At 34.8% G+C, this 13,168-nt stretch overlaps 1 protein-coding gene across 1 annotated transcript in view; it reads left to right on the forward strand.

The window, feature by feature from the left end:
• Positions 1-13,168, forward strand: part of PKN2 (protein kinase N2) — a 117,882-nt gene that overhangs the window by 90,146 nt on the left and 14,568 nt on the right. Inside the window, exons 9-16 of the mRNA XM_049771240.1 lie at positions 6,189-6,332; positions 6,632-6,707; positions 7,479-7,653; positions 7,874-8,000; positions 8,431-8,561; positions 8,645-8,720; positions 8,802-8,893; positions 11,893-12,069. Coding sequence (XP_049627197.1) covers positions 6,189-6,332; positions 6,632-6,707; positions 7,479-7,653; positions 7,874-8,000; positions 8,431-8,561; positions 8,645-8,720; positions 8,802-8,893; positions 11,893-12,069 — 998 coding nt within the window. The remainder of the gene's footprint in view (positions 1-6,188; positions 6,333-6,631; positions 6,708-7,478; positions 7,654-7,873; positions 8,001-8,430; positions 8,562-8,644; positions 8,721-8,801; positions 8,894-11,892; positions 12,070-13,168) is intronic.

A 13,168-nucleotide genomic window follows, 5' to 3' on the forward strand; every position in this document is an offset into this window, starting at 1 on the left:
CTTCCTTTGTACTTGAGGGTTTTTTTCTCCCTTATTGCTTTAAAGAGTTCATCTTTCCTTTTCTTTCTTTCTTTCTTTCTTTCTTTCTTTCTTTCTTTCTTTCTTTCTTTCTTTCTTTCTTTCTTTCTTTCTTTCTTTTTTTTGCCATTTGAATTGCTATATGTCTTGGTGTTGGTTTATTAGGGTCTATTTTATTGGGAACTCTTTTCACTTTCTGTATTTGCACCTCAGCCTCTTTCCAGAGAGTTGGAAAGTTTTCTGCTATTATTTCCCTGACCACTTGTTCTTCTCCTTTCCCTATTTCCTTCCCTTCTGGTATACCTACAATTCTTAGATTATTTCTTTTGTCTTTGTTCATTAAGTACTGGACTTTCTCTTCCAATGCTCTGCCTTTTATTTTCTTGTTGGCTTCCTGATCGCTTTTTGATTGCAGTTTTTCTTTGAGTTGCTCTATGAGCTTCTCCAACTATGAGATTCTACTCGTGTGGCTTTTTACATTGTTTATTATTTCTTTAAATTCCATATGTATGGAATCTCTCATATTCTGTATTATTTCTTCTCTAAGTTGGTTTATTTTTTCATCCATGGTTTTCTTGTACTCTCTGGCTAGTGCTTCTTTCATTTCTTTTACCATGATTTGCATATCTTTTCTCATGCTGTTTTTAGATCTTCATCTCTTGGATCTGTTTGTTTTGGTGGACTTGGAAACTTGTTTGGGTTTCTTTCTATGTCTTCAGATGTTAGGGTCTTCCTTGGTTTACCCATATTCATTGCAATTCTTATTGTTGCCTGGATTGCAGGACCTTTTGATTATAGCTCGCTTTTGTCACCTGTCTAATTTGATATAGGTGTTTCGCTTTTGTCTTAATTTGATATAGGTGTGTTCTGGCTTGACCTATATGTTGGTGGGAGAGAACAGGCGAGGGGTTGCTCGTAGCTTTCGCAGGCTCGGCGCAGGTGGGCGGGGCTTCCTACCTGAGACAGGTGGGAGAGACTAGGCGGGGGAGGGGGGGTGCTCGAGCTGTTCGTGGGATCGGGGCTGGTGGGCGGGGCTTCCCTACCTGAGGCAGGTGCGAGAGACCAGGCAGGGGGTTGCTTGTGGTGTTCGCAGGCTTGGTGAGGGTCTATATTCACATTTTTAATATATATTGGATGGAGACAAGACTTTTGCCTTGCATGTGGCCAACCCCAGAATCCCATATGGTCATCTAATCACTGCCTGGAGCACCTTTGGGTTGCCCCAAAACAAAAACAACACACATATGTATGAAGACACCAATGAGTAAGCAGCAACAAATAATGGGACTTCTGGTTATAAAATATAGAATTTAAAATATTTAAATAAATAATTTGAAAGCATAAAGAATAGTTAACCACAGCCACAGTTAATAGTTGAGCAAGTAGGGAGTTTGCCTTTTGTGTGCCCAATCCAGGTTCCATATACAGTATCCCATATGTCTTCTTGGCACAGCCAGGAGTAATTCCTGAATACAGAGCCAGGATGTACCCCTGAGCATGACCTGGTACGTCTCAAAATATATTAATAATAATAATTAAAAATGAATAAATCAAAATGACTAGAAAAGGTTTAAAAAGATCCAAATAAAATGAATTTATAGGCATAAGAATTTTACTTCAAAATTACTGGGCTGTGGCAATGAAATATAATTATTTGGCAATAAAAGCTAGATAAAAGGAAAATCAAATCATTTTTAAACATTAAAATTGGGGGCCAGACTGATAGCACAGTAGGTGGAGCATTTGCCTTGTACACAGCTGACCTAGTTTTAATCCCTGGTATCCCGTATAGTCCCTCAAACACTGCCAAAAGTGATTCCTGAGCACAGAGCCAGGAATAGCCCCTGAGTACTATCAGGTGTGGCCCCAAACCAAAAATAAAATAGAAATTATTGGTCTGGAGAGAGAGCAAAATTTGCTTTGCATAGGGTGAACCCCTTATACTATGTACAGTTCTTTGATTGCTGCAAGGAGTGATCCTGGAACAGAGAGCTGGGATCCTGGGATCCTGGAACAGAGTGCCATATCTGGCACCTCAAAAAAAAATTGGAACTGAGTAGATAGGTTAGTGTAGAAGATAGAAGAGCTAAGCTCTCTGAAGACAACAGAGACAAAGGGATGACAAATATACGAGGAGCTAGACATAAACAATAGAACAAGTAATATTAACACATTAAGTGGAAGTCAAAAACAAAGGAATAGTGCAAATGAGTCAGAGGCCATGTCTCATGCAGGGCTTAGAAATTCCTAGAATTTATGATAGTTATGAATGCTGCTTTTGGAAAACACAAGACCCTATTTATATTAGCATGGTGTTTCTCAAAGTGGTGGTGTTGGCCTCAGGAAGGGGCACTGGAAAGCTTCAAGGGAATTGATAGTACCTTTGGTGTATAGAGGCTTGCTTTCTATTCATTTAACTTCAATTTCAAAGAAGGGGGAATCTAAGGTTTTTAGTTTTGTTCACTTTGTTATTTTTTGTTTGTTTTGTTGTTTTTTGTTTTTGTTGTTTTTTTTTGTTGTTGTTGTTGTTGTTGGAAAAGGAGTGGTAGGTAAGTTTGGGAACCTATATTCTAGGACAGATTTTTTAACTACCCATATCTAAAAATGTAGTTGGACATTTATTTGACCTTTGACTAATGATAAAATGTCACTAAAGAAAATTCTGTTGAATTTACATTGCACTAGTATTTTTCCTTCTTGAGTCACACACCCTTGTTTTTTGTATTCACTCCTGGTTGTACACTGTTTGCAGTGCTTGGTTGTGTTGCTTAACTGGAGTCAAACATTTCAGTCAGGTGCTTACACACACTTGAGTGTAGTCGACCAGTGATTGTGCATGTTTCTGTATAGTATCTATAGTCACAAATAACAGTGCTGCTAAGATTGTGCTCTGCATGGGAGGCAGTGCAGTGGGTCAAATTAATTAAGTAAGGTCAACGTGCTGTACTACTGAGGTGCCTCAAGAGATCTCAAGCAAATATTTCTTACTGTATCTCCCAGATGTGATTGTGCTTTCCTTAGAAAAATTAAAATAGGGGGCCGGGCGGTGGCGCTCGAGGTAAGGTGCCTGCCTTACCTGCGCTAGCCTAGGAGACGGACCGCGGTTCGATCCCCCGGCGTCCCATATGGTCCCCCAAGCAGGAGCGATTCTGAGCGCATAGCCAGGAGTAACCCCTGAGCGTCACCGGGTGTGGCCCAAAAACCAAAAAAAAAAAAAAAAAAAAAAAAAAAAAGAAAAATTAAAATAGGGGCCGGAGCAATAGCACAGCAGTAGGGTGTTTGTCTTGCACTCAGCCGATCCAGGACAGGCCTTGGTTCGATCCCCGGCTTCCCTTATGGTCCCCTGAGCTAGGAGCAATTTCTGAGCATCACAGGGTGTGGCCCAAAAAGAAAAATTAAAATAGCCTCCATGGCCACAGAGTTCCTCAGTTTGCCACCCAAGCTTTCCTAATGCTTCTAGTCTTTTTATGCTAAATGTGGATTATTGCAGCATATTTTATTTTGTCTCTGACCTTGACCCCTCTTTGGGGCAGATTCAGTGTCTCTTACCTACTTACTTTCTATCCCTTTAGTTACTTCAAAGCAACCCAAGGAATTTCTTGACTCAAAGAGTTTTCTCTTGATACCAAAGTACAAGTTTTAAAAAACAAAATTAAACATAAACTCAAGCAATGGATCAGGGCAGTCATTAACTGGCTCACATTTATGCTGTTGAGCTTTTTTGGAGTGGTTTCAGTCCTTTTAGAACTTTCTCTTTAGGGTTTGGTATAATTGGCAGGCTTGGTCACTCCTTTAAAAATGACTGAATTTTATCTGGAAAATTGCCAGCAAATGAGAAGTCATTCTTACAGTTTTATTTATTCATTTGGTTTTTGTATCATACCCACCTGTACTCAAAAGTTTTCTCCTGGCAGTGCTCAGGAGATCTATGTGGTGCTGGATATTAAAGCTATGACAGACACAGGCAAGGAAAGTGTTTATCCACTATATTATTCCTCTGGCTCCTGAAGTTGAATTTTTATAAAAAATTAGCATCTCGGTGTCTAAAAGAAACTTTGATTTTCAGTTTATTATCTTGTACTTATACAAATCACACTGGATTTGGGGGTTAAAGTAGGATTGGAGTCATAACAATGGAGCAAAATAACTCCCAGGAAAACCAGTTTAAAAGTTTGTGACATGGGCTAGACTAGAGCTTTGTGGTGCTAACTCCCAGGGTGAAATAAAGAGACAGTAACAAATGGTATGATTGCATCTCTTCTCAGCCTCGAAAAGTTCAGCTCTTAGCTTTTAAGCAGTTTAAAAGTATAAACACTTTCAGCTAACACTAAATCCATCCCCAGCTTCTTGACCCAGCTTACATATGCCTGACCCATGAGGGACAAGTTCTAGTTTAGAACTGAAGAATAAAGTGGGGGAAAGCACAGCTCTCTTTTCTAGTTTAAAACAGTGTAGTTTAAATTACCAGTCTCTAGTGTAATTCATTATAATTCCAAAAATGACTTCTTAAAATTGCTAAAACTTTGAACATGAAAAGTTTATTATAGCCTTAATGCCTACCTCTTCTATGTGACATGTGCTGATCTTAAAATAATTATACTTTACTAACATTTCAACTTTAATGTTCTTTTTTTATAACTGTTTTCCTGTATTCATTTGAACCAACTAGTTTTTCAAGTCAAAATAATTTTTTATTATTTATTTATGTAAGACCTTACATAATATGTTGCATAAATTCATAAATTAAAATTGTTATATAAAAGAAGTAATTTATTACTTGGTTGAACCTCAGGGGAAAAACATTTATCTTCTTTGGTGAATGGTCTACACAGGCCTGAGGAGAAAAAAATAAGTTTCTTGCTTTATAATTAAAATGTATATGGATTATAATTTATATGTAGAGGTCAGTTTATAGTTTGACCCAACTATAAACTGTGTTCTATAAGTATATATCAAAATTGATTGTTGAAAGTTCAAATATGGAACTGGAGAAATAGTACTTTGGGTAAGGTTCTTGCCTTGCACATGGCCAACTGAGGTTCAATCCCTTGGACCCCATATGGTCTAGGTAGGAGCACTACTAGGTTTGCCCCACCACCCCAAAATTAAAACAACTTCAAATATGTTTTCCCATGTATACGTTATTTTTAATTCTCTTTCTCTACCTCTCTATTTCCTCTTTCTCATAATGAGAGTATGATCATCCTTAGTTTTTGGACATACCAGTTCAAGTTTTTGTTTTATTATGTTTTGAGGCCATACCTACCAGTACTCAGGCCTTTCTGCTCAAGTTCACCCCTGCCAGACTTGGGGACCCATATGGGAGGCCATGGATCAAATCAGGGTCAGCTGCATATAAATTATTTTAATATAAATCACCCTCATCTTTCTGTGTAAAGTTAATTATTGATTTCCCATTTTCTCTCCCCCTACACTGCTGTCACTGGTCCTATTATCAAATGGTGATACTCTGAAGGCTAGATCATCTAATTTTTTTAAAGAGCTTAGCACAATGTGCCAAATACTGTTAAGTGCAGAATTAATAATATCTATATATCTTTCTCTGACCCAATGTTGAATTAAAAAAAAAATTTTTTTTTTTTTGGTTTTTGGGCCACACCTGGTGATGCTCAGGGGTTACTCCTGGCTATGTGCTCAGAAATCACTCCTGGCATATGGGACACTGCAATTCATCCTAAATTAGCACATGCAAGGCAAATGCCCTACCACTTGCGCCACTGCTCTAGCCTGAATTCAGAAAAAAATTTAAAGGTTTGAAGTGCTTTCTTTGAATGTGGTCTTTTAGCAGTAGAACAACTAATAACATCAAGTGAAGGACAATGATAAAAAGATTGAAATTATGAGATGGGAATTGTTTCTCGGGGCATTCATCTCTTATTGGTTGTTTTCAATTGTCTCTTCTTTTACAGATAAGGAATAACAGTTTGAAGCCATCAGAATATGCATTTCTTCCTTTGAGTTCAAGTGTATAAATTTGTTAGCATATAACAATAATAATCAGTGCAAATTGTCCTTGAAAATAGCATGACCACTATATGTGTTATCTCTGTGTATTTGTATTTTGTTTTTATTTTGTGTGTAATATTTTAATGTGTGTCCAATGATGTTTTCTCTGTTTTTGTTTTTGTTTTTGTTTTTAATTATCCTAGTCGCGTGAACTGGAAATTTCAGTTTATTGGCGTGATTGGCGATCTCTGTGTGCTGTAAAATTTCTGAGGTTAGAAGATTTTTTAGACAACCAACGGCATGGCATGTGTCTCTATTTGGAACCACAGGGTACTTTATTTGCAGAGGTAATAAAGATGTTTATTTAATTTGCATAACTACAATTGAAATTGTTATATAGGCCACCTGGTGGAGAAAAAAGAAAGACTTAGACTGAATAATATACAACACTTAAACAGAATAGGTATACAACCTAAAGAAAAGTATTTATCTTCTTGAAGGGTGTTTTCTAATATAGAAAATGAGAAAATTAGACTAAATTTTACTCAGGATTTTTAAAAGATTTTACAGCTTTAAAGTTTAGTGAATTTCACGAGCTTTAAATTCAATGTTATATTACTGTTAACTGGAATTTTCTTCTTTGTAGGTTACCTTTTTTAATCCAGTTATTGAAAGAAGACCAAAACTCCAAAGACAAAAGAAAATTTTCTCAAAACAACAAGGTAATTATAGAGAAATTATCATTTTTCTCAATATTTCTATATGCTATTATCAAGGTAACATTTTTTATATTTTTATTTGTTCATTTCTAGCTTTTTATGAAGGAGCATGTCCATAAGTAGAGAGATGAATGCACTTCCCCATTTGTATATCATAGTCAATTTCACTGGCAGTCAGCTTGTGATAGATTTTGTTCTACCTATGTTCTATCCAATCTATTTCCTCAGATTAATTTTAGTTAATATCTTTACTTAAGTTTGTCAGATTATTTAATGAAATTCAGATGTCAGTTGGCTTTTTATAATTATTAGTACCTCTAAAAAATAAGAATCATGGGGCCAGAGAGATAGCATGGAGGTAAGGCGTTTGCCTTTCATGCAAGAGGTCATCAGTTCGAATCCCGGCATCCCATATGGTCCCCCCATGCCTGCCAGGAGCAATTTCTGAGCCTGGAGCCAGGAATAACCCCTGAACACTGCCGGGTGTGACCCAAAAACCACAAAAAATAAAATAAAATAAGAATCATTTTTTAGCCTTAGCCACTTGTCATTGTTCGATATGTTCAACAAATTTCCATTTCTTTTCAAAACTTTTTTGCTGTTTGCTGCAGTTTAATATAAAGCACTTAAAACTATTTTTAACTGATAGGGTTTGCTTATTATTCATAAATTAAAAACTGATGAATATGAATGTTTTTAAGCAAATTTTAATTATGGCTTTTGGTAACATATAAAAATTGCTTGTTCTATTTTCTTTATTTACAACATCCACAGGCAAAACATTTCTCAGAGCTCCTCAAATGAATATTAATATTGCCACTTGGGGGAGGCTAGTGAGAAGAGCTATTCCTACAGTAAATCATTCTGGCACCTTCAGCCCTCAAACTCCTGTGCCCGCTACGGTGTCAGTGGTTGATGTACGCATCCCCGAGCTAGCACCTCCAGCAAGGTATCTTAGATTTTTAATCTTAGCTTTTATAAAATAGTCATGGTGACATTTGTTACAAAATGATTACAGTTGGCCTATTTAAAAAAATGGGTTTATTTGCAAATGACTATTCTGAAATTAGTATTCTGCTTATTTATAAGATATAAAAAGTGTTTCAAACTTTAAAGCCATTTATATATTTTTTGATTACTAAATTCTTGTGAACTTTATCTTCTCTAAGTGATTCTACGGTAACCAGATTAGACTTTGATCTTGAACCTGAACCTCCTCTGGCTCCTCCACGTGATTCTTCTCTCGGGGAAATAGATGAATCTGCTGAATTGAGAGATTTGGATTTGCCAAGACAGGTAAGGCGTTTTAAACTTTGTGACATTCTATTCACCAAATAAATTACCCAGTAAAGGTGTCATAATGAATGGGATGTTCATTTTTTATTAAAAATTATTTGTGTGAACTGTGTATTTGTGTTTCTTAAAATGAATCTTATTTTTGTCAAATAAGTTAAAAAAAACAAGTTAAAAAAAAGATACCCAACTTCTTAATATTAAATACTTATGTCATTAATTAGACTTTCACTGCTCATTTATGGATCAGATGAGATGGAATAGTTTGCTTAAACTAAGAGCACAGTTGATATTAAGTGAATGTTCGAAGCATTCTTCATTGCTAACTTAGTTCAGAGTATGTCTGAGTATATTGTGAAAATAAATCAGGTTTTAAATGTATTTGTAGCTAAGTATAATATAAAATTAATAGTGAGTACTTAATATTTTATAGGATCCAGAAACTGTTTTTGATATTGAAAATGACAGAAATAGTAGACTTCTAAAATCCCACTCTGAATATGAATCTGATATTCCTCAGTCAAATCTAAAATATCCTCAAATTCAAGAACTTGAAGAGAGAAGGTAAAAATTACATACATAGATTTGCTATTATATGTTAGATTCCATTTTTCTGTTTTATTTTTAATTAAAACTACTGGTTTTAGGTCTCAACAGATGTTTCAGTTTAATCTACAAGACTTCAGATGCTGTGCTGTCTTGGGTAGAGGACATTTTGGAAAGGTATTGTTTTAAATTTCTTATAATACTTATAAAACGAATACTCAAGATAGGTAGGAAATAATTACATTAATCTCATTTCAGGTACTTTTGGCTGAATATAAACATACAAATGAGATGTTTGCTATTAAAGCCTTAAAGAAAGGAGATATTGTGGCTCGGGATGAAGTAGACAGGTCAGTTTTTTTAAAGATGAAATTTTAATTTCTGAAGATAGAATATGGAATACTTTGCCTTCATAGTAATATGTGAAGAAATTATGTGATGTAGCTGTATTCCCTTCTTATGACATTTTACTAGTTAGTAGCTATAAGATGAAATGGTTCTTAATATTTTTTAACATAAGGTATTAAAAATGTTTATGTGGACTACAACTTTCATCTGTTATTCAACTTTCATTTTATTATTTCACCTAATAGAAATAATAAAATGTCATACAGATAGTCTAGTTAAATGAATCATATAATCTTGTTTTATTTATTTTTTATTTAGTTATTGATTGATTGATTGGTTTGGGGGCCACACCCAGCAGCACTCAGGGGTCACTCCTAGCCCTGCACTTAGAAATCTCCCCTGGCAGGATGGGGGACCTTTTGGGTTGCCGGGAATCGGTCCCCAGGTGGACCACATGCATGGCAAATGCCATATTGCTGTGCTATCTCTCCGGCCCTATTCTTTTAAAAATGTATCTCAAGAGCCTAGTAGAACAGGTAGGAATAATATTGTAATGAGATTATAAGATATACTATAAAGTCCAGAAAGATAGCTCAAAAGGAGAGTCTATATGCTTTGCTTGTAAGAAGTACCACATTTCTCCCATCCCCAGTTACCATCGAAAGTGATACCTGAGCACTGTGTGGGGTTAGTCCCTACGTAAAGCTGGGTGTGACCCTAAAAAATGACCAAAAAAGAAAAAGATAATAATTTTGAAAATACTATCTGAATAAAGTGATTGTATAAGAATATTATGTAACCAGAGTTGTATTTATCACAAAGAAGCTTTTGATATTTATAAGTAGTAATTTTGGGGCCGGAGAGATAGCATGGAAGTAAGGCATTAGCCTTGCATGCAGAAGAACAGTGGTTTAAATCCCTGCATCCCATATGGTCCCCTGAGCCTGCCAGGAATAAACCCTGAGCGCTGCCAGCTTGACCCCAAAACAAAACAAACAAAATAATATATATGTATATATAGCAATTTGGTTATTAGGAAGCATTAATTAACATTTATAGAGAACAGCATTGTAGAGCGAACTACCAATAGGAATGGAAACTGACTTCTAGACCTAATTGTTTTTTCTTAAATATTTGACCCAAAGACAATTCACTAAACATTTTTGAGCTATAATTAATCGATTCTTTTTTTTGTTTGTTGGCTTGGTTTGGATTTTGGGGGCTGCACATGACAATGCTCAGAGATTATTTCTGGCTGTGCAGTCAGGAATCACTCCTGGGCAGGCTCAGGAGGCCATATTTGATGTCAGGGAATCAAATCTAGGTTATGCAAGGCAAATGCCCTGCCATTATACTATCTCTCTGACCCCTAATACATATTTTGAAAATACATTTATGTCAGTATTTGCCTTACATATATTACTTAATATAATTATATTGAGTATGTTAAAAACTATTTTATAAAAAAAAAAAAACTATTTTGTATGGAGCCAGAGAGATAGCATGGAGATAGGGTGTTTGTCTTGCATGCAGAAGGACAGTGGTTCAAAACCTGGCATCCCATATGGTCCCCTGAGTCTGCCAGGAGTGATTTCTGAGCATAAGAGCCAGGAGTAACTCCTGAGCACTGCCCAGTGTGACCCAAAAACAAACAAACCAAAAAAAAATTATTTTATATATGGGAATTTCTTGTATTAGGATAAATCGTACTACCTACTGTACTATTGCACCTGCCTAAGTTGGACATTTTAAAATCAACCAGAAAACTCTAAGCAGTTTTCTAATTTTAAAATCAAACTTTATTAATATTAGTTTTTATTAATATTATCATTAATATCTATTTTTGCTTCTCAATTCAAAAATAGTGCATATGGTCTAATGGTTAATATATATGTGTGTGTATCTTTGTTTTAATTAGGTGCTAGAAAAGAATTCTAAGTTTTATTTCAGTTTTATTTGAACTGGTTTTATTCTACTTTGAATTTTAAATGACATTTTGCAGTTATTTTCAGGGAGTGATGTAAATTTTGCTAAATTTGGCAAAACTGAGGTTTCAGAGTCAGTAATTTTGGCCACTTTTCTTTGTAACAATTTATAATGTTTCATAGAAGAAAATCTGGGTTTGCTATAGATTTTTCATAGCCCTTATATTATATTAAGGCGCTTCCTTGGAAATATGTTGTCGAATTCTCAATGTAGACTCATTTTCCAAGTCAGTCTTCTAGACTAAAATTTTATGCGGTATATCTTTAGATCAATTTAATATATGATATCATAAAGCATTTTTAAATTTTAACTTAAATTATAATTTGATAGCAAGAAATATAATCTTAAAATTACATTTTACATTGCTAAATTATTGCTAAGTTCATTATAAATTTTTATAGTTCAACCCGATTTAAGTAAGCCTTATTCTAATCTATAAGGAAGATTTATGTTGGTCATATTATGGTACTATCAGTGTGAACTCTAATTTTATTGTAAAGCTGATCATGAATTTTGTTCTTCACTAACATTTTTAAATTCATGTTATTGGTTTATACTTGTAAAGCTTACATGTATAACTTTTTATGTTGTAGTTTTGTTTTGTTTTGTTTTGGGTCACACTTGGCAGCACTCAAACTCTGCCCTCAAAAATTACTCCTGGCAGGGTCAGGGGATCATATAGGATGCCAAGGATTGAACTTGGATCAGATGAGTACAAGGCAAATGCCCTGACACTGTACTATTACTCCAGCCACCAATAGTTTCACATTTTGATGTTGTATGACCACTTTTGTCACATTAATGTATTTCAATTAAAGTTATATATGTACATATTCATATCAGTTAAACTAGATTAAATTAAACCAAACTAGATTATTAGAACAACTAAGGTTTATTTTGTACTTTTGAAGTTATGATAGCTAAGAATGTGCTTATTGTGGAATTTAGTGTTTATTTTAAATTATATTATTTTAAATAATTTTTAACTATTCTAATTAAATGTTTTCTCTTACAGCCTGATGTGTGAAAAAAGGATTTTTGAAACTGTGAATAGTGTAAGACACCCTTTTTTGGTGAATCTTTTTGCATGTTTCCAAACCAAAGAGCATGTTTGCTTTGTTATGGAATATGCTGCTGGTGGTGACCTAATGATGCACATTCATACTGATGTCTTTTCTGAACCCAGAGCTGTGTAAGTATGCTTTCGAAATTTTGGAGGGAATTTTGGCTTGTTGGTTGGTTGGCTGGCTTGTTCATGACTGATTTACTTGAGGGAAAAGCTTTTTTAATTGTAGAGTTTTGTTTTCTAAAATAGATCTCTGCAGGAAATATTGACATTCTTTAGTTATCTTTTGTCATATAGCTTTTTTTTTTTTTTTACTGTTTATATAAAAAACTTGATGGGTTACCTTAAATCATAAATAGTAATTTGGGTTCATTCTAGTTTTCTTTTTTTGTTTTTTGTTTTATGTTTTTTTTTTTCTTGTTTTTTTGGGTCATACCCGGCAGCGCTCAAGGGTTACTCCTGGCTCCATGCTCAGAAATCGCTCCTGGCAGGCTTGGGGGGTGGGGGGGGGGGCATATGGGATAACCAGAGAAGCCAAGGCAGTGATTTTGTTTTGGGGTTTTTTTTGTTGTTGTTGTTTGTTTTTTTGGAGTTTTCTTCTTATGGATTGACACTTAAGGACCATGTTTTTAAATGCCAACCATACTCAGATTTTATTGTTAAATGAAAAACAAGTGTGGGAAGAGACTATGGGAAAAAAGACTGTAGGAATGTTACTTTTATATTTATATTAAGTTTTGCATTTTTATGTAAAGGATGGTTTGAAAGAGAATGAGTAAAATATTTGCATGTTTATGATACTTTTACATGGCTATTTTTTGAAGTGATATATATGCTTCTGATAAGAGTCATAGAAAGGCTTTTTTTTTTTTTTTTTTTGGTTTTCGGTTTTTGGTTTTTGGGCCACATCGGGCGGTTCTCAGGGGTAACTCCTGGCTGTCTGCTCAGAAATAGCTCCTGGCAGGAGGAAAGGCTATTTTTTTGAAGTGATATATATATGCTTCTGATAAGAGGCACAGAAAAATAGACTTTTCTTACTAACTTTTCTTTATTTTTGGGAGGGTTCTGTTTTTTTTTTTTTTTTTTTTTATTCTCAGATTTGATTTTGTTTTGGTCGTTCCCAGTTGTGCTTGGTACTTATCCTGACTTTGCACTCAGGGATCATTCCTGTTGAGTCTTGGGTGAAAATATGGAGTGTCAATAATTGAATATGGGCATACTTCAT

The sequence above is a fragment of the Suncus etruscus genome, chromosome 4, assembly GCF_024139225.1.
Source record: "Suncus etruscus isolate mSunEtr1 chromosome 4, mSunEtr1.pri.cur, whole genome shotgun sequence".
Taxonomy (NCBI): Eukaryota; Metazoa; Chordata; class Mammalia; order Eulipotyphla; family Soricidae; genus Suncus; species Suncus etruscus.